This window comes from Lactuca saligna, chromosome 7 (assembly GCF_052625555.1).
Source record: "Lactuca saligna cultivar CGN05327 chromosome 7, ASM5262555v1, whole genome shotgun sequence".
Lineage (NCBI taxonomy): Eukaryota > Viridiplantae > Streptophyta > Magnoliopsida > Asterales > Asteraceae > Lactuca > Lactuca saligna.
The window spans coordinates 7,726,550-7,749,650 of record NC_136423.1 but is presented as its reverse complement, the minus strand read 5'-3'; the positions used below and the strand labels follow the sequence as shown (position 1 = coordinate 7,749,650).

Genomic DNA, 23,101 nt, shown 5'->3' with positions numbered 1-23,101 from the left:
AGTGGTGGAAGGGTTAAAGATGGATGATAGCGGCAACGGAATGGAGGATTGACGATGGACGATGGTCGATGGTGGAAGGTTGAGTGTCATAATGATCTGTTTTCATCTTTCTTGTTTGAGCGAATGAGAATTGAGACTTTAGTGTCCATGGTCTTTCTAAAAATCAACAATAAACCCTAGTTTGGTGGAACTTTTAATCCGGGTGAATTAAGAGCGGGAATATGAAAATTAGACCTTTTGATCGGAGGGAATTAACAATGGGAATATGAAAATTGGAAATTTTAATCATCAATGATATAATGACACAAAAACAAATGATAAGTGCCACTAAAAATATAATATAGTGGCACAAAAACATATGCACTAAATGTAATTTCATTTGTAGTGATATTATTGTATACTCAAAAGCCCCAGTTGTTTATATAGAAACCGGGTTACTTAATCTATACATATGTCACGTTTTTTTGCTTTAAGGCGGGTCATATAATACTCCTTATTGTAAACTTGATTGTTACATAATATAACCCGTTTATTTCAATAACCAGGTTCTATATGGCGGATCTTATGTGACTTTTTATAGTAGTGAAATTTTGTTTGTGTTAAAAATTGATGCAACTGTTATATATTGTTTTTAGAAAAAATTTCTTATAGGTTTTATGTAGGTAATGAGGCCTTTTAAACCCATTGAACTAGACATATTTGTATATAAATGAATGAAGACATTTTCTGATCAAGTTTTCAAGTTATTGCTTACATAAATTTTGGTATTATGGATATAAAGAAAATCTTGTTTATGTTTTTATTCCCCAACACTCCAAACTTAGGATGAATTGCAGTTTGAAAGATATTATGAAGTTAAAACATTTTTAACTGAATTGAATTAGTACAATTCCATTGTGAATTCCCCATTAAAAGTTCATTACTATTCTATAAACATGTCTGTCATAGATACCGGTGTGGCATGGAGATCGATGTTGAATCATTGCAAATACATCTTATGTCTTCACTTTTTGATCGGTTATAGCATAAAGTAATACTCCAATCAGTGGTGTTGTGATCTAGGTCTTCAGATTAATTATAGTTTCCGTTTGTATTGATAAGATATTGTTAGATTAACTTTTAATAGTTTGGTATTATTTGTTTCTCTTTGTAAGTTGTTCAGTTGTAGTTTGCCGGTTCCTGGTGAAGCTGGTTTTTTTTTTTTTTTTACAATTTCTGTCAATCAAAAAACAAAAACAAAATGAATATTGTTTTTATAACTAAAAAGTTTTTTTAAATTGCTATTTCATGAAACTGTCTTACATTCATATATTTTGATTCTATTGTGAAAAATTGGAGCATTTTTATTTCCTTTGCTCAGGGCATGAGAATTCTATGGATCGGGCCTGCTGAAAATGATTTAAAATTGAATCTCATGGTCATTAATTCTATGAACCGGCCCTGTTGAAAATGATGTAAAATTGAATCTCGTGGTCATTGCGGAGGAGTGAGATAAACGCTAAGTTTTATTGTCACATCATGGATGGAATTATTTAAAAAACAACACAAATAGTTCTATAATACAACAGTGAACAACACAAATAATACTATAATACAACAGTGAACAAGACCCCTGATTAACTTCCATCGACTAATACTGACATAACAATCTACATTCGACCGTGATGTGTATATGGCTAGCTAGCAGGAGTCGCCCACCACATAAGGTGAAAGACGATGGGAAACCCTGTGACGAATATTTAGTTATTATAATATTAAAATTTGAAAGATTTTTGTTTAACTTTAAATAGTTCTGTATTTAAATTTAGAATGATATTACACTACGATTGGTTGCTATTATACTTTGAATGGTAGCATTTGTTTTATATATTTTTATAGAATAACAATAAAAAAGTAAAAAGCATTTCAAAACTGCGATTTTCTTAGGTGTCACAATATTTTTCTATTTGATTCTTTCTAATTTTAAATGTTCAATGTTGCTATAAATGTAATCGCCATTGGTTGATCTAGAGAGTATTTCTTAAGCAACACCTAATTATTGTTGTAGTGTGAGTTTGGTGGCTAATTGGTCCATATTAGAATTTTCTGGGCTAGGTAATCGAGTAAATTTTACTAGTGAAATACATTAACTAACCCTATTTATTAGTAATTAATTATTAATTAAAATTTCAACAACCTCTCCCTTCCTTTTTTTATTTTCTTGTACCCGATGAAAGTACCTATTTTAGATATATTGCCTTTTTAAAGGAAAGAGAAAAAAGACAGCTAAACGGTGTTGATAAAAGAGGTTTGGCAAGATGGAGATGTAGCCTCTAGAATAGGAATTTTTTACTAACAGGGAGGGAGTGATATTTTGTCAAGGCATGATAATAATATTGGTAGGGATGAAGGGCTCTTAATTTGGTAGTGGCTATAGGCACCATAAAGACTATTCACACATTAAAGCAGAAGTGGACAACAATGATGGTGGCGAAGGGTGGTAGGTCTGAAGTTCGATCCACACCACTGTCGTTTCTACAACTCAACGGTTGAGATTCACGATCAAAGGCAAGAAATTGGAACACATCACTTGAAAGGTGCAAATCCAAGTGACCCCGTACTCATAAACTGTAGGTATTCAATGATATAAGAAGATATCGTAGCACATGTCCATTCTCTATTAATTAATTCAATCACCTAAAAGAGAACAAATATATATAGCTCCCGATTATTTGCTTATCCTATAAGGAAAAAAAAAAAAAAAAAAAAAAGATCAAAACAAAGGAAATCAATTATGATACAAACTTCATTAGATCGAGTCAAGATGAAATGGTCTTCGAGAGTGATTGACTACAAGACTTTACTGAGACTTTTCCAGTTATATATAATCCGATTCTCCCCTATTGATCATTACCATAACGTAAGAGACTTTCATTTCAAGACGATAGCATAAAAACAAGAACACCTAATTAATTATTGAAGTCTTAATTAGACATTCAAGCAAAGACAAGCCAAAGTGCATGTGGAAACTTAGAAACCCTAGCTAGCTATTTATATCAATCCGATTTTAGCGCTTTAATTCACTCAGTAAGGCGAAACACCCACATTAGCAGTGGTCAGAAATCCATCTTTCATGAGCAGATCATCTCCTTCCTGCATATATAACATCAAACGCAAAGATACACACAGTGAAACAAAAGATGTCGATAAAAGCAAAAAGCTTAGCAACTCCATGGCAGAAAAAGGTTTACAGTTTCCTGAGAGTTTCTCATTAATAAAGATGAACAGAGAAACATAAGCACATGATGGATAAGAAAAAAAGGATTACTGTAGGACCAAGATAGATATGTTTGAGAAAATGGTGAGATAGAAAATTCCAGGGTAAAAGAGGATTACCTGTTGGCACACATTGGGTTTCTTCACGGGTTGATCAGGCATAAGTCCGAAGTGGATGTGAGGAAAATGGGCCCACTTCAAAAACAAAAACATAAATTGAAAAATTATTAAAAAAGGAAACCCTAGTTTAAACGAAACCCTAGGCAGGAGTAAATAAAGATTAATTAATATTACATTCTTTGCAGCTGCACTGAAGGCCTCTCTGTGACTGATATCAGGGTTTCCTGCTTTGATACGTTGGATCTCTTCCCTGCAATTATCACGTTTAATTTTAACAACTTTTTTTTTTTTTTTATAGTAAGCTTTTTACAGGTCTATGCAGTCAAATAACTTTTATTTAAATTTTCATAAGAAAAAGTTGTGTACTTCAAAAGACAGTCACTTTAATGTTTTTGAATAAATACAAACATTATCATAATGGTTTTCGGAGAAAGTAATTGAAATAAAAAGACAGAATATTAAAATAATAACAAAAAGCACACATTAATTAATTGTTGATGTTCAATATACGAAACTTTTTTGCTTCAAAATTGAGCATCGATTTTAGTTAGTGAATCCAAAAAATATATGTTTCTTTTCTTTGATATTTTTTTATAGGATTTAAATTCGTTGGTGATTTTATGTTGTTAAAATAATTTACTGCAATTTTCATTTACTATAAAGAGTAAAGTTGATCAATTATAGCGTTAAATAATCAATGTTTTCCAGAGGGAGTGTACATTTTGATAGAACCTAAAACTTTTTGTAACTATGTATATAGTACAAAAAATTCATTCAATAAATTGTACTCCACTGTCTAAAAGGGTACATTTTCATCTAAAAAATTCAAATCATGGTACTTTGAGGTTTCAGATTTGACGTTTGTTTTTGTTTTTTATATTTTGAAATGTTTATAATATGTTCAAATTCTTCATCCTACAAACAACTTTTTTTTTTTTCATCTATAAATTCTAAAAAAAAAAATGTACATTCAATGTCGTTAAGGTCGCTGCTACATATAGATATTTTTCTATCGAAGATCATATCATTCGCTAAAATCTTTGTTTTCTTTACCTTTTCCAATAAAAATGTATCCCTCCAAATTCTTTTTTGTGGAACAAGATAATATTCAAAAAAAATGCTGGTCGGAGTCTGTACCACATATTCCTCTATTTTTCGTACAAGCTTATACAGTATACTTTTATGCATAATAATATTTTATCACAAATATATTTTTTGTTAAAGGTTAAAATTACTTACTTGATGAATCTGTTGTAAGCAGAAGGCACTCTTTGGCGCTTCTCTGGAGCTGCAAATAGAAGACAAACATAGCGACAAGTAAACAGACATTACATAAAAATCGTTTCACTGCTGACTATTTTGTAGAATTCTCTCTCTCTCTCTCTCTCTCTCTCTCTCTCTCTCTCTCTCTCTCTCTCTCCTATCATAACATCATCATTATCTCTATCTATCATAGAATTCTAACCATTTTATATGATGTGGTAGATACACTATCTGATCTTGATACACATGCAAACGGAAAAAACAAAGAAAAAGGACAGAGATATTTTGTCAATTAACCATTTTGAACTGCAAGAAGATAAAAAGGCACTAAATATTGTAAACAATACAAGAAAAAAGTTATTAATAAGTGGTCTTTTTGAGCTAGATCATTTGCTTGTGTTTGTGTTAGTGTGTTGTGGAGAATGTGTCAACCTTTTATTAGCTATGACTGTTGTTTTAACCCAGTATATTAGGGTTTCCTTGCTGATCAGAAATGTAAGTGGAAAGTTGCTGAAGTAAAGTTGCCTTTATGGTTGTACAAAGCTATTATATTCAGAAATAATAAAGAAGAAGAGGGAAAGGCAAGAAATAAAATCTAGAGAAAGTGAGTTTTTCTTCATACCAAAAATAATAATTTTAGACCCCAATTGACAAACTTAAAAAAAAAAGTCCCTAACTGAGTATAAACTTTTATGAAGTACGAACACTGAAGTATTTTCTCAAAACTACTCTTGTTTAGAAAATAGTATATTATAATGCAAGTTAAATTAATGAATATCTACTGTTTTATCTTCTTAAAAGACTTGAAGTGAAGTTGGTGAATTAAAACGTAGAAATCAAAGATCAAAAGGACATATCTCTTACGTCTGTTTGCCACGGGAGGTTTGGGAAGCTCATCAATTCGAACAGGAGTAACGGGCTCATTTGGATTTGGATGGTTGATGAACAAATTGGATGGGGCGTTTCTCATCTCATCCTGAAAATATTTTCAGATGTTAAGTGAACATGTATATACATTATTGTAAAGAATTGGGGTTACAATATCAATGTTTATACTTTTAAGCAACTCTTATGGTTTTCTCGAAAACCCATGTTCTATGCCATACATGCCAAGAAGTACTAGGGAGAATGGAAGTAAACCCAGATCCCAACAATGGAAAGTGTTAAAAAAAACCGTAGAGAACTTGGGGGAATCAAAGCCAAAAACCAAGAAAAAGCAAAGAATTAGTAAATGCAAAACCCTAACCCTAGATTCCATTTTTCAAGAAAACATCTTGGGTAGAACTCATCTGGGATTTCTCTCTGTTGAAATCTATTGGGAGTCCAATAAAGTTAATATCGTCTTCACTAAAATTATAAGCTCATTGATTTATACCATAAGGTTTTGAGGAGAGAAGAAATTATGGCCAAGATGGAGTTGATTAGCAGTGGCGTTGGCAGCAACAGCTGCAGCCGAAGCAGGAAAGAGAAGAGCGCGCATGTTGACAGACAAGAGATTAGTGCAGTGGCCACATCGAACAGTAACGGTAGTGAACAAACTGCTGCAAGGAACGCTCACCTACAATAGCAAAAAGTTATAAAAATATTCTCTTTTCAGCATAAGTAATAAAAATCATGAAATATTGAGTTGAAGATCATCATAAAGATCAATTATGGTAACGTAGCGGAGAGTATTCTTGTCATAATTTACTGAGATTCAAGAATATATGCATCAAGGAATTTGGAAAATAACAAAGTCGATAGTAATCAAAGATTGTGATGACTCGAACAGGAGATATATATATATCTCTCTCTCTATATATATACAGTGATACGGATGATAACGATGATGATGATGATGTTTTGTACCGCGAGTACAGTATCACAGAAGTTGCATTGGACATAGCAGAGCTGCTCGGAGGGAGGAGAGAGGTGGTGGTGATGGTGTTCCGGTGAAAAAGCAGCTGAAGATGACATGTTTTTCCTCACCTTTGCCCTTTCTACTCTCTCTCCTGTTTGATACTCTCTCACAGTTTGATTTGATTGATTGATAAGATTGACTGAACAATGTATATGGATTGATTGATGGACAGATTAACCACCTTTGGGATCTGACCTCCTTGTGTTTATGTGTGTGCGTTCTCAAAGACAAGAGAGAAGGAAGCTACAAATAAGAATGTGAGAGAAAAGAGAATGAGAGAGAAAGACCCACTATATAGGATAGCAATTGGATTAATCAAACCCCACAATCGTTTCTTCCTTGTTTTTATCATAATAAATTATTATTGTTTTTCTTGTTATTTATGACCCAAGAATGATTGAATTATTTTTATATTTCTCAAGAGTGTTTTTCATTTTGCCTCTTTTTAAACCACAACAGCACTATATAGGGACTAGCAACAAGCTAGTCATACAAACAACGTTTTGACTATCTTTGTATTTTTGTCAATAGTTTTTCAATACATATATCATTCAGGAACTATTATTAGAAGTTTTTCATTACTTATAGCATTCCCAAACAACACAAAATTATACGAGCCTAAACTATTTTCACGCAAAATCATTTCAAAACAAGTTGGAAACAATTTGTACAAGCTAAAATCAACATTTTAATGTGACATACTCGTCTTCCGACTTTTCCGACCCGTATTTATCCAAATAGAAATAGAAATAGAAATGGAATTGATCTCAACTCCACTATATGCTCGCCGTGCAACAACAAGAATGAATCCAAAACCTACATGAGTACTCTACTTTTCCTAGGTTTGAACAAGGCTTTGGAACTGGTGGATCATCATCCCACCCTACAACAAATGTTGGTATCAGCGGCGACGCTTTTAGCGGTGACGCAGGGCATTAGCGGTGACATGTAATTGACGGTTAAATGTCGCAACTAATGTCATGCGTCGCCGCTAATGCCAACATAATAGCAATACGCGTCAAACGAGCCCCATCCATCCGATTTTGTTTTCAATCCAAGGGTTGTAGAGGGACGAAAAAACGCGCTGACTTTTCCCTCCAGGGTCTCACCGCTAAATCCAAGGCGTCGCCGCTAAAGGCCTTTACAACTTCCTTTTCTCATTCTGTGTCGTTCATTTCTGCGTCTCACTTAAAACCGACAATGAACTTAGAGGACCGGCGACGCAAGTGACTGCCGACCACCAGCCGCTCCTGTCGCCACAAGACTGCCACACCGCTAACCACCTTCATTACCGGTGACCTATAGCTCCAATTTCGAATTTTTGACATTGAAGGTCAACTTCCTCCCTATTTTCTATTATTTTTCTTTTTTGGTGCTAATTTGGGTGGTAAATTGGTAGTATTCTTCAATTTTGTTGTGTGATTATCTTTGGATTGATGGATATGTAAGTGTTTATGCATTTTGTAGGATTACATATGTTTTTTCATATTTGTGGGAAGTGTTTATGCATTTTGTGGGATTACATATGTGTTTTCATATTTGTGGGAAGTGTTTATGCATTTTGTATATATATTTTTTATTTATGTTTATATCACATTGACTTAAAAATAAAATTTGGCATAAAATTGAAATTGGATATTGAAATTGGATGTATAAATACATTTGTTTGATTTTGTATTTAGATGTATACATTTATATGAAATTGAAATTGGATGTATTTGTTTGAAATTAGATGTATACATTTTTTTTTTGAAATTGTATGTTTAATTGTATGAAATTGAAATATGCAAGTTGTATTGTATGTCTAAATGAAATGAAAATTGGAATTGAATGTATTGTATACATGTATGATTTTGTGATATTTAGGATTAATAGTTTGACTTAATTAGGTTATTAATAGCAACTTACTTATGGTAACGTATTGTATATGGTTTTAAAGTGCTTAATTTTGTTAGTGACTTAATGTTGATCATTACAACTTTAGCTTAATTAGGTTATTAATAGTTTTTATTTAAAAAACAATAAAAAAATAAGAAATTAATTGTTAAATCAATTTAAATTAGTTTTAAAATAAAGTTAATATTAATATTAAAATAATATAAAACTAGTTCAAAAAATTATAATAATAACAAAAAAGAAAATATTAAATTAATTAGAAAATCAAAATAAGTTACATTTAGAATCAAATATAATTAATCATAAAATCAAATTAAATTAATTATAAAATCAAATTAAGATTAATATTAAAATAAATTAAATTAATTATAAACTCAAATTAAATTAATGTTGAAAAACTAATAACAAAAAATAAAATATTAAATTAATTTTAATATAAAATTAAGTTAATTTTAAAATCAAAGTGCTTAATTTTGTTAGTGACTTAATTTTTATCATTATAACTTTAGCTTGATTAGGTTATTAATAGCAACATACTTCTAGTAATTTTAATTTAATTATAAAATAAAATTAAATTAATTTTAAAAAAAATCAATAAAAATATAATAAATTAATTGTAAATGAAATTAAATTAGTTTTAAAATCAAGTTAATATGAATACTAAAATAAAATAAAATTAGTTTAATAAATTAAACTAATAACAGAAAATAAAATATTAAATTAATTAGAAAATCAAAATATTAAATTAATAATAAAATAATATTAATATTAATATTAAAATAAAATACATTAATTATAAAATGAAATTAAATTAATGTTAAAAAAAATAATAACAAAAAATAAAATATTAAATTAATTATAAAATAGAATTAAATTAATTTTAAAATCAAAGTGCTTAATTTTGTTAGTCACTTAATATTGACCAGTATAAATTTCGCTTAATTAGGTTATTAATATTAACATACTTCTAGTAATTTTAATTTAATTATAGAATAAAATTATATTAATTTAAAAAAATCAATAAAAAAGTAATTAATTAATTATAAAATCAAATTAAATTAGTTGTAAAATCAAGTTAATATTAATATTAAAATAAAATAACATTAGTTAAAAAAAATTAAACTAGTAACAAAAAAGAAAATATTAAATTAATTAGAAAATCAAAATAAATTACCTTTAGAATCAAATTAAATTAATTATAAAATCAAATCAATATTAATATTAAAATAAAATAAATTAATTATAAAATCAAATTAAATTAATGTTAAAAAAACACTAGTAACCAAAAAGAAAATATTAAATTAATTATAAAATAAAATTAAGTTAATTTTAAAATCAAAGTGCTTAATTTTGTTAGTGAAGTAATGTTGGTTATTACAGCTTTAGCTTAATTAGGTTATTAATAACAATGTCCTTCTAGTATTTTTAATGTAATTATTGAATAAAATTAAATTAAATTTTAAAAAATCAATAAAAAGAAAATATTAAATTAATTGTAAAATCAAATTATGATGTTATAATTAACAAAAATCAATAAAAAGAAAATATTAATTAAAGCTAGACTACTAACAAAAATCATGCTATAAATAACTCCTGTGTTGGAATACTTTTTGAATCATCGACTTTATGAATACTCTACTTGATTTTTGCTTCGCGTAAAGTAACCCTTAAACACTAAACTATGTTTTAGTTGCATCATGTCTATTGATAAAAGTTGGACTACTAATCCACATCGTCAATCTCCCCAATTCCAGCTAGGACTTGACTCTTTGTTCCTGAGATCCATGTTACACCTAGATTGTAAAGGTGAAACCAGATGTCCATGTGAGCAATGTGAGAATCGTTACTTCATGGATCTGATGGTTTCAATTGGTCATACGAAACGTGGATAGATCACAGTGACCTTTAATTCCTCCGATTGTAGATGTTGTGTTGCCGAGTAACGAGATGGCTGATGTTATTGACGATGTTATGTGGGAGTCAAGAGAAAATGATATCAACATTGATGAAGGAACCTCGAATACATGAGGTAGTTCAAAACAACTCTTCATCTGAAGCTATACATTTTATCGACTTCTCACAAAACTTTCAAAACAATGTTGATGTAGCTCAAAACAATGTTGATTATGATAATGACGACGATACTGAAGTACCTCCACCAACTGGTAGCGTCGATAATGTTTCCGATGAAGAAACTGATTATGATGATGACGATTTTGATTATGATACTGATGAAGAAGACATTGAAGTATATGATGGAGATTCTGATGAAAAAAATAAAATGCATTTTTTTTGTAATAGAAACTTTATTTGAAGTCTATCTTTTATTCATATTTTTTGTTTAACTTTTATTTATGTTGTTTGTCTATATTTCATATCTTATAATTTTGTAGGGTAACTAACTTTTATTCATATTGTATTTATATATTGTACATTTTATAATTTTACAGGCTACAAATGAGGTTTTCTTGGGCGATATTCTTTGTTATGATGGACGATGTTATGGGCCTTGGTCACGGAGGTGATGGAGCTGGGGATCTACCACCTCCAAGAGGCTATGGTCGCGGGCAAGATGAACATGATGGTAAGTTTTATTATGATATAGTTATTAGATATTTTCATTTATTAATTATAATTTATCGTGACTAATATTTTTAAATTTATTTTTTCAGTCGAGCTTCCAAAGAAAAAAAAGGGGCTTGTCAAAGAAAATAGAGCTAGGAAAGTGGATACGGGCAAACAAGGGAATGCCCGTAGATTTGGATTTCAATAGGGAGACCACATATTCCCCTATCAGGAAGCCTACCAATTGGTTCACACATGAAATTGGAATGTATTTATGGAACAACGTCCCTTTCAATGTATCTGGTTGGGACAATGTTTCCTCCGCGTTAAGGAATGCGACAGTTATGCATCTAAAGGTAACTTGGATAATATTTTAAGTTTAGTTGTGACTTATTTAATTAATTATTTTTTGTATTTGTAAAATAAGTTTGATTTGGATAAGTTTGACTTTGATTCGGAGCGTGCACAATTGTTGTGGAGCATTGATTCGAGTCTTGCAAAAGTTTATAGAGGCCGAAAAAATAAAGCTCATTCTTATTTTAAGCAAATCGGGGGGCCTACAAATATCCCAATGGCACTAAACAACCCCCCCCCCCCCCCTTGGTATGTCACCTGAAAATTGAGCGAAGGCAGCTGAACATTTTCATTCTCCCGAATTTTCAAGGCGTTTGGTGTTAAACAAAGAAGTCCGTGCAAAACAACTAGTTGTAAACAGAGGGGGGTCGAGCTAGTACAACAATGCATGCTTCAAAGAAGTAAGTTATGATATATTTAAATGCTTATTTAAAGTATAATTAATCTAATTTTTAATGTTAAATACGACATCACTAGAATCGAAGCATTTCGTAAGGCTAATTCCAATTGCTAAGGAGTATTTTATAGTCCTGCAGTCGAGCAACAATACGTAAGTGGTTAATTTGTATTTTCATATAATTGTTTATATCGTCAAGGGTATTTAGTAATCTAATTTTATGATGTTTATCATTTTTTGAAAATCTAGAATGCTTTATTTCAGGAGATCAAATAACAAACCCAAGCTTCTTCTTCAGCAAGCGGTCTAACACCAAGTGATAGAAGAAATGTTTTGAAAAAATATTGGTTGTTCGACGCAAACATATCAGAGGTATTGGGCGTAAACCTCCTACCGTTGTGTCTATGTACGATCAGGAGCAACCAATGACACAAGTACCACCACAATCACATGTAATTGTTTGTTTAAGTTGTAAAGTATAATGCTCTAATGGAAAAACGAAAAAAAGTAGGATGCTATAATGATATGTTGGTAATCTTTTGTTTAGTATATAGTACAATGCTATAATGGAAAGTAGAATGCTATAATGATATGTTGGTTACGGTTTGATATGTTGATATTTTGTAGTTTGGTAATATTTGGAAAGTAGAATGCTATAATGATATGTTGGTTATGGTTTGATATGTGGATATTTTGTAGTTTGGTAATTTTTGGAAAGTAGAATGTTATAATGATATGTTGGTTATAGTTTGATATGTTGATATTTTATAGTTTGATAATTTTTGGAAAGTAGAATGCTATAATGATATGTTGGTTATGGTTTGATATGTTTATATTTTGTAGTTTGGTAATTTTTGGAAAGTAGAATGCTATAATGGTATGTTGGTTATGGTTTGATCTGTTGATATTTTCTAGTTTGGTAAGTTTTGGAAAGTAGAATGCTATAATGTTGTGCTAGTTATAGATATGTTGGTATTTTTATTTTGGTAATTTTTGAAAAGTATAATACTATTATGATGTGTTGGTAATATATTTTTTTTTCTTTATAGTTGGAAATGCTGCAAACGATAATGAAGGACCCGACATGTTCTGCGGTATTAGAAGAGTGGTTTCGTTCATTGTCACCACCAAATAATGATGGAAATGATGAGAGTGATGACGACGTGTAGGAATTTTAGGATTTTATGAAATGTTTGTTTAGAAGAATATTTTAAGTTTTATGGACTAATATTTTGGATTGTGGATCAATATTTTATAAAAGTTATATTGTTTTTGGTTGTGTATGGATTAAATGTAACAAATTTTATAAATTTGTAATAGATTTTATAAAATTGTGGATTAATATTTTATAAATTTGTAATAAATTTTATAAATGTTATATTGTTTTTTATAACTTTAATATTAAATAAACAAAAAAATGAAAACAATTTTTGCGGCGACAAATATTTATTAGCGGCAATGAGTTTTTAGCGGTCAGAGTGAAGTATTAGCGGCGACAAGTGAATAGTGGCAACAAGTTTATATTAGTGGCGACTAAGAGGGCATTAGTGGCGACGTATTTGTAGCGACAAGTTGCCGCTAATACATTTAGTGACGACATCCCCTATCCTTTGCGGTGACAGGCGTCGCCACTAATGCCCGCATTTCTTGTAGTGCCAATTTCTACAAGAATGATTTAGAATCTACTTCATCTTGATTAGAGGAGCGAGCTTTATCCGAAAATTAGGGAGTGTAAATTCCTAATTTTCATAATAATTTTTTTAAATACAGATAAATACCCAATTTCATAATGTTGTAATCAAGATAATACCATATGTTATTAAACCGAAAGCCAAACTTAGAGTTATAAATAAAACATTGCAAAATCTCAAATCATAAATTGTTGATGTGTGTACAAAACACTTTTGCCTTCCAATACAAGAAATAACTGTATTACCGGAAACAAAAATCCATGCTATAGCTAACCAATGTCGTGGCTTATACCTTTACAACCGACACGTCATCGCTATTGGGCCGCCGCTGCTGCTCTGTCGCTATTGCTTAGAAAATCGCTGCTAATGCTCAATGTTGCCGTTATTTTTTATTTTTGTTTGTAGTTTTTAATTGATCAATTTTCGGGTGTCCAAAAACCGATACATAATAACGTTAAATGCAAAAAACCGATACGTTAAATGCAGAAAAATTGATACGTTAAATTTAGAAAAACGACTACATAACATGCAAGTTTGATAATACCATACATACATAAATTAAATAAAAAAAGTCTTATAAATTTATCTTATACTACAATGTCTAATAAAAGATCTAATCCGCCGTGTCATCATCCCCACCACCCTCGTTCCCTCCTCGAAGTTCCATTGTACACGCCGAATCGTTGAACATTTATGAAGATTCTTCAACTACATAATAATTAACAACATATAAACTTCTAAGTTAAACTATTAACATAAACCAAAATAACAATTGACAAATGATAAGCAAACTACCAATTACCAATATATAAGGGTCGGCCCATGGGCCTGGGCAAGCTGGACGACCGCCCCGGACCCTCTAAAGCAAAAGGGCCTTTATTTTGGACTTACAATATGGATTATAAAATAGCAGCCCATTATATTTAAGCATGGTGGACTGGTTTTTAAAGTCCAATACTATAATCAGTTGTAATTTGGGAGCAGGAGCAGGTGCAAGCAAGCCTGCATCAGAGTTCCGATTTCCAAGGCTTCATAACTCTTCAAAATCAATTTTCATGGAGAATGCAAACGACACAGTCCACTTCTCTAGAAGCTAGCGATTATATTGTATTCTATGTCTTATTAAAGATCTAAATTAATCGATAGTCTCATACTTCTTCTTTTCACGATTTCACAAAAGTGAAATTCGATCTTTTCCTTTTTATTTTTGTTTTCCTTTTTCTGAAATAGCGCTAGTGAATCTATGAATGAATGGGAAATTATTTGATTTATTTTTTAATTCAAACCTTTTAGAGACTGGAATCGAGAGTTACAATCATAGTGTCACTTTTATTTCTTTCCCAATGAATGGAAATTTCAAGTTACGGTCATTCGGAATTGAGGTCCAGAGATAAAATTGACTTCTGGTAATCTGATTATGAATATGTGTAAGTTCTAGCCTTTTTGAAATCTCCTTTTGTTTGTGAAATTCTACTTTTTATAAAGTTGTGCAAGTTAGTGGAGAAATCGTGTTTTGTTGTTTTAATCTGTGTAGATTAGAGACATTTCTTGAACTTTATTTGTTTAAATTCCGTTTCTGTTAATCTTCTTAATTTCGAGTTTGCTATACTTCATGAATCATGATGTGTAACTGTATTAGGTCCTTTTACAAATGCTTAGAGTTTTTTATAACAGTCAATACCACAATCATCCCTACAATAGGTAGTCTCATTGTCTCGGTATATATTTTTTGTTAATCTCTTATTTACAATTGTTAATCTGTTTTTACTTATTGTTGTTTGATATGTTTCCCAGAAAATGTATGTTTAGAAGTGAAAAGCCGAAAAATACAAGCAACTGATGATTTTGATTTTTTTAATCAAAAAAGCTAGTAAATGTAAAGTTTTTTAGTTTTTCTTTGATATGTTTATGTATTAGGGTTCAGTGCATGTTTATTTATTTGATTTTGTTTTGTATAAATAGTTAGTTTATTTATTTTTGTTTTGTATAAATAGTTTTTAATTAGGTTCTTTGACCCTCAGAGACTGTCCTGGAGTCATTTTTTCCCTTTAGGCAGGGAATCCCCCGCGTGCAATTGTATTGAATTTTTTTTAATAAATATTTTTTTTGAGATGCTCAATCATCTTTCATAAAAACAATCTAAAAGGCCCCATTATTATTTTGCCCCGGGCCTCAATTAGTCTTGGACCGGCCTAATATATATATATATATATATATATATATATATATATATATATATATATATATATATATATATATATATATATATATATATATATATATATATATCCAAACTATCAAATTAACAAATCAATGATGCATTTGTAACCCTTAAATCTATTTTTTCTCCAATAATGTTACTGTGGATGCATTCTTTATTGCTCTTGCATTTCAATTCATTAGAGGATTTTGATAAAATATTTCTAAGCACTTATCAATCATATTTAGATAATTGGTAAAACATGTAAAATAATAAGCACTTATCACATATATATTGTTAATATACTTATGGAGTTTGACTTTAACTGATTTTCTTAGTTTCTTCTAATTTCTTAAATCAAAATAAACAATTTTAAGATGTACGTGGTTCCCCTGTATTAAGCTCATAAATGTTGCTAATAGTGATTAGTGAATCTTGATCAAAATTATTAGCCTTAAAAGTTAAACCCATAGGTCATAGCAAATATGAGTTCCAAGCACAAAACCAAGTTTAAACAACATACAATAATATGAAACCACCAAATGGAGTCCTTCGATTCACAACTAAAAAACATATAATTTAGTTGGCCCACCCTACTCAAACAAACATCGAATATTCAAAACAGGAGAGATTAACACACATATATCATGGATTTCATATCAACATTACTGTTGGATTAGTGTCTAAGCCCGTAACTATATTTGGTATGTATTTGACTCGGTTGTGCATGGTCCTTTTGGGTTGCCTTCACCAAAGCAACTTGATAGGATAATTTATGGAGAATGAGGATTAATTACGAGTAATTAATATATTATATGAATAATATATTAAAGGAGAAATCATATTGTTTTATTAATATTAGTCAAGAATTAATTGATAGTTAATTTTGTGACTAAAAGACATTAATTAAACTTAGGGGACTAGAATTGTAATTATAAGATAATTGCAATTGGGCATTGGATCACCTTGGAACATAGGTTGGACGAATTCTATGGGAAGCCCATAAAGAAATCGTCCAATGGGTGTTCTAAAGGGAGTTCATGGGCTGCTTTGGGCCTAAGCAGTCAAATTAGGGTTTCCTAGTTGAAAACCCTAATAGCCTCACTATATAAAGACCCCTATGGCCCCAAAAACATGGGAAATCTCTTGGAAGAACCCTAGGTCGTTTTTGGTGCTCCTCCTCCTTCTCATAAGTCATTCTCTTGCTTGTGGTGTTTGTAAGCCATTAGAGGATTGGCACTTATGACTCTAAGCTCCAAAGAAAGAAGATTGAAGAGATTCAATCCATTCTACAAGAGGTAATCATCTAGATCTGCTCTTATGTGATAATATTTAGAAATGCATATGCTAGATTAGGGTTCTTAAGTCTTGGATGGATTGCATGTACAATAAAGAAACCTAAATCCAAGCATTAGGGTTTGATGAGCACATAGGATGTTCTTTTGTATAAAACCCATCAGTGGTATCAAAGCCTTCATTAGTTTCTATTGTATATGATGCAATGCTTGTTTATCTACGGAAAATCGAGTTTGTGGCCTCTACCCGACCCGACTCGGCAAGTCAGTATCTGGACTAGGCGAGTCTGGGAGTCAGTCAGAGGATATTTTGGGATTTATTGCTGTTTTGCTGAAGGATAATTGCTAAAATCATTTTCTTATGATATGATCCGAATTTTATTATTTCTATGTGATTATCCTTACCAAAACAAAAGATAATTTCAAATTGTTTGAATAATAATTTCCTTATATGATAAAAGTTGATTATTTAAATTATTTGGTAAATTATCTTGTAAATAATATTGATTAGGTTAAATTTAGATATTCATTAAACTAACTGTTTAATTTAAAATTATTTGCTATTGGATGCTTTGTGTTTTGAAAAGTTTCAAAACTTGCCCTCAAGTTTTGGAATTTAAAATTTTGATTTAAAAGTTTAATTTTGAAGTATTTAAATTCTTAACCCTAATGATTTGAAATGTTTCAAAACTTGCGCTCAAGTTTTGGAATTTAAATTTGAATTAAAAGTTTAGTTTTAAAATGTTAAATTCTAAAACCCTAATTTTTGAAAAAGTTCAAATTGCACCCTTATAGTTTTATTAAAGGAATGTACTTTGAATGTGAGACTTCATGACTATGGAATTGTCTTGTAACAATCTCCAATAGAGCACTTTGTAATTTTATTGGCAAAGTCTTGGTGACTTTGGCACTTTGATATTACGAAAGGACCGTTGCATAAAATGTTAGAATCGAACATACTCTATAAGTGACAAGAATTTGGTATTCTCATACCTGTGGTAAGGATTGGAAATTATGAAATAAGTGATTGAAAATGTTATTCAAATATACTATTTCACAAAGTAAGGACCATAGGTAAACATAGTGTGCATGCTAAGAGCATGGGACAATTGTTGTTATAATTCAAGTAAGAAGTTGATTACCCGAAACAACAAATAATGAGTAATAAATATGATGATTAAATAAAAGATGTTTTATTTATACTCAAAAGTTTGGGGAAATATAAGATTAGTATTGTTCTTGTGTTTCACTTTGCTTGTTTTGACTTCCCGAATAATATGATTATTCAAATCCTCCACCGTCGCTCATTCTTTGGAAGTAGGAATGAAAGAAGATTGTCATGAATCCGTCTGTATATTGACTAAAGCATTTAGTCATAGCACAAGTTTGCTATAAAGTTCATGAGTGGTGCTATAAGATTAGAGTATTGGATTAAGCCCACGCTCACTTGGATCGCTTCATGGATTTTATCACGAGTGATTGGTGAGACGATAATATCTTATATTCTTGAAATTGATATGTGTGAGTTGTATCTAACGAGTCGGTTACACATTGATAATATGTAAACGCACTAGTAACATGGTGTTATAAAACATATTGTTGTGTGTGATTCGGTGAGTGAGTACAAGCGAGCATTTAGTCGAAGTTTATCCGTTCCTTTTTACCCAAAGTGGGATAAAAGCTATATATGTGGGCCCCTTGATGATATAGTGATGACACCCTAAGCACTTGGCCAAGCCAGTACTAAGTTGATGTGTTTAATTGTAGTCAGTTTTCAGTCGACATAAATAAAAAATTTGGAAACAACACATGAACAGAGAGTATGATTAAAATCCATGTCTCAGTTCATACGATATCTAGAATGGAAGAATATATGATCTCTTATCTAAAGGACAGGTTACTGATAAGATAAGAGTTCGACAACGTCTTTGAGAGCTACGATTGCTAATCAGACCGTTCTTACATTATAGTTACTAGACTTATCCAAGTGGGAGACCGTTGGATTAGTGTCTAAGCTCGTAACTATATTTGGTATGTATTTGACCCAGTTGTGCATGATCCTTTTGGGTTGCCTTCACCAAAGCAACTTGATAGGATGATTTATGGAGAAATAGGATTAATTATGATTTATTAATATATTATATGAATAATATATTAAAGGAGAAATCATATTGTTTAATTAATATTAGTTAATAATTAATTGATAGTTAATTTTGTGACTAAAAGACATTAATTAAAGTTAGGGGACTAGAATTGTAATTATAAGATAATTGCAATTGGGCTATGGATCACCTTGGAACATATGTTGGACGAATTCTATGGGAAGCCCATAAAGAAATCGTCCAAGCGGTGTTCTAAAGGGAGTCCATGGGCTGCATAGGGCCTAAGCAGTCAAATTAGGGTTTCCTAGTTGAAAACCCTAATAGCCTTACTATATAAAGACCCTAATTGCCACAAAAACGTGGGGAACTCTCTTGGAAGAACCCTAGGTCGTTTTTGGTGCTCATCCTCCTTCTCATAAGTCATTCTCTTGCTTGTAGTGTCTGTAAGCCATTAGAGGAGTGACACTTATGACTCTAAGCTCCAAAGAGAGAAGATTGAATAGATTCAAGCCATTCTATAAGAGGTAATCATTTAGATACGCTGTTATGTGATAATTTCGAAATGCATATGCTAGATTAGGTGTAACGACACAAAATTCAAGACCAAAAATTTCTTTTAATAAAATATTACTTAAAGCAAAATCATTAATCCAAAACATAAACAGAGTATTAATTTCCAAAACACATGTCCGTTATCAGAGTAAAACATTCCCAGGCTGTCTAATCAATGGTGTGTGCCATGCGATCAACCCGAGCTCTTCCCTCCGCTACCGGAAGTACCTGAAACCAAAACTGAAAACCGTAAGCATGAAGGTTAGTGAGTTCCCCACCCTACCACATACCATGCATAATCACATACTGCACATACTGGGCCATGCCCGCTATCTTGGGCCTCGCCCCCTGCCTCGGGCCTCGCCCGCTACAATGGCCCTGCCGCTCCAGGCCCTGCCTGGCTTCGAGCCTCGCTCGGATACAGATCTGTTTCACTTAGGCCTCACCTATCATAGGGCCTCGCCCACCAACAAATAATAACACATAAACATATCACAACACATAAGCTAAACTCGTACGAATGATCCTGTCCTAAGGCCTCGCCTATCATGGGCCTCGCCCTTGTCCTGCTACTGATGAGTCATGGAACCCCGTCAACGCTCCTACTAGTAGTGAGATACGGGCCCAACCCACTCTCACTCCTTCCCTAACTTAGGCCTCGCCCCTGTTCTTCTACTAATGAGATGTGGAACCCCATCCACACTCTGCTATTGGTGAGATACGGGACCTCACCCACACTCACCTCCCTACCAGGCACATACATGTGTCACATAGACAACAAGTATAAACTATCATATAAACAAATCCTTGGGCACCCCCCGCTATTAATGGACCTCGTCCTGAATATCATACTAGCATACTGTGCCTAGGGCTAACCCCCGGGCCTTCTACTCATAACTACATGGACCGGCATTGTGGCCATAGACCCATTCACACAAAAGGGAAACTCACCTGCACCAGCTGAACTTGCTGATGACCTCACTAGCTGCTACCCGACAACTCTCTGAACTCCTGCTCCCCTTGCTCCCTAAACTACCAATATCAAAGCAACACTGAGTCTAACTGACCCTCGAGAGACAACCAAGTCAACTCTGGTCAACGTTAAAGTCCTGGTCAAGGCAAACCTCCCAGGTCAACCCTACTCGCCGAGTCAACCTACTGACTCGCCGAGTTCATATATTCAGAGTCCTTCCTTTCACGTCTCGACTCGCCGAGTCAGTCCATGACTCGCCAAGTCTACCGATTTCTAAGTCCTGACCTGTCTAACTCACCGAGTCTCCACTTGACTCACTGATTCGAGTCTCAACTCGAAGGGTTTGGGGTTTCGCAACCTGACTCGCCGAGTCCAAGAACAGACTCGCCGAGTACAAGGCAATCTTCATCTGACTCGACGAGCTGTTCATCCCACTCGTCGAGTTGCTCTTACTCTTCATGCTACTCGCCGAGTCCACACAAAGGACTCGTCAAGTCCATTCAGAATCTCCTTACATGCTGAGGACTTTTGAGTCATTCATGGACTCCAAACTGTAGATCTACCCTTCTCAAGCCTATTCCTCACGTAAATTTGCAAACTTTACGTGTAGAGAAGGAGATCTAGGCAAAATACACCATAAACTAGGGTTTAAGGCGAAGAGGCTCCATAATCAACTCAAGGGCAGATACTTTATGCTGCTCAAGACCATAATATGCTTAGATCCGAAGTAGCAACTTCAGATTTGGCTTCTAACTCAAAAGGGGTAGCTAATCATGGCTAGAAAACCCCCACAACTCACAACCATAATAGATCTAAAGGAGAGAAATGACTTAATACCTTCAATAACTCAGAAAGTTTCCCCAAATCTTTAGATCTAAGGCCAATCCTTGAAGCTTCAATGATTCCCCTTCTTTTTCTCCCTTCAAATCACCCAAAATTTCTTGGAAGCTTGAATGTGCAACAATGGGGCTTAGGGTTCGATGTTCTGGGTGAAAGAGGCAGTAAAGGAACCCTAGGGGAGAGAATGAGATGTTTAAATAGGCTCCAAGTCCCGAATTTAGGGTTTTCCTCGCACAGACCAGACTCGCCGAGTACCCTTGGCCGACTCACCGAGTCGGTCACTTACTCCTCGACCCGGATCCCGCTCGGACTCGCTGAGTTCCTCCTTGGACTCGCCGAGTCGCCCTTTAAAATTAGGGTTTTCTTTCCTTTCTTGGCCTTCCAGACTTTGGGTGTTACAACTCTCCCCCACTTAAACTAAACTTCATCCTCGAAGTTTGCTATGATCCACCGCTTACGATCTGCCTCCAATACCCCACTAATTATTCTAACACCAGCTGCCTACCTTTGCTGGCCTTCCACTTAGTCATTCAGACTAACATCAATCCTTGCGGATAATAATCTCGGGTCAACCCTGACCCTGAACATTCTGGAACCCAAATTAATCAACCGACAATCCTTCTTGTACTCTTCGAGTACTGCAACTGAACCGATAGGGGTTCACCCCTTCTTTCCTTGCGTGATTTCCTTGCCTTCCCAAGGCAATGCTCTATAAACATCTATTTCCTTTGCCACCGTGAAGACCCTGTCTTCACCAAATCTATTACTCCCGCTACTCCCAGTATGGGTCCTTATCGCCAGTATCCACTGGGCATTCTTTCTACTATCATTTGGTGTCGAGCACCCCACGATCAACTTACTAAATTCCACCATACACTGCATACTCGCACTGCTACTGACTGGAATTTCTGCTATTCCTTATCTGGCTTCCTGATAAACTGAGACCACCCTGGTCCCTACCAAACTATCAATATCTGGATTACCGGCTCCTACCGCTTGCTGACCCAACACAACTACTAGTCGCTCCCAACGACTTTCAAAGAAACTTCAACCACCTATAACTGCTCAATCTATTCTACCATGCATGCACTACAATTTCCTGGGATCCTCGATCCCTTATCTTAACTCTAAGATCCCTACCAGGTCCCACCTGTGCTGCTAAAACTCACGGGCCTCACCCACGGGTCTCACCCGCCCCTATCCTTCTAGTTTCACTTGCCTAACTACTCTCGCATGGGCCTCGCCCACGGGTCTCTCCCAACCATACTACTGAGCAACCCTGCTCTCAGGTCTCACCTACACTGCTACTCTCATACGGGCCTCGCCCGCGGGTCTCACCCAACTATATCCTAGAACGGCCTCTCCCAAGGTCTCACCTCTCAAGGGCTATACAAGAAAACTCCTTACCATTCTCATCCATTCCCCATTCCTGATCCCTATCTGAATGCTAGGAGATAAGGGCCTCGCCCCAACTCTGCCAACGAAGCTACTATGAAATGCTACGGCTTACCCGCAGTCTTGCATCACGTTCTGTCGCCGTCTGCTAGTGAATGCTATGGCTGCCCCGTAGTCTGACAACACTTCCCACCACTGTTTGCTAGTGAATGCTATGCCTGCCCCGTAGTCTTACAAGACTTTCCACCACTGATCACTAGTGAATGCTACGGCTGCCCCGTAGTCTTACAACACTTTCCACCA

General features: G+C 33.4%; 1 protein-coding gene across 1 annotated transcript; it reads right to left on the bottom strand.

Moving 5' to 3' along the window:
• Nucleotides 1-2,895: 2,895 nt before the first annotated feature.
• On the bottom strand, nucleotides 2,896-6,791 carry AFO (Plant-specific transcription factor YABBY family protein). Its single transcript, XM_078963461.1, has 7 exons — nucleotides 6,487-6,791; nucleotides 6,014-6,196; nucleotides 5,503-5,614; nucleotides 4,615-4,663; nucleotides 3,550-3,625; nucleotides 3,376-3,450; nucleotides 2,896-3,132 (listed from the first exon to the last, which is right to left on the bottom strand). Exons 1-7 carry the CDS (start codon nucleotides 6,592-6,594, stop codon nucleotides 3,064-3,066), a joined length of 672 nt encoding a protein of 223 aa, XP_078819587.1. The 5' UTR covers nucleotides 6,595-6,791; the 3' UTR covers nucleotides 2,896-3,063.
• Between the last annotated feature and the right edge of the window lie 16,310 nt (nucleotides 6,792-23,101).

What these genes read in the sequence shown, in the direction of transcription:
- AFO (XM_078963461.1), bottom strand. Translation starts at nt 6,594, where the DNA reads ATGTCATCTTCAGCTGCTTTTTCACCGGAACACCATCACCACCACCTC. An exon ending in GCTTACAACAGATTCATCAA is followed by an intron (nt 3,626 to 4,614) that starts GTAAGTAATTTT and finishes TGATAATTGCAG; the next exon opens with GGAAGAGATCCAACGTATCA. An exon ending in TCAGTGCAGCTGCAAAGAAT is followed by an intron (nt 3,451 to 3,549) that starts GTAATATTAATT and finishes TTGTTTTTGAAG; the next exon opens with TGGGCCCATTTTCCTCACAT.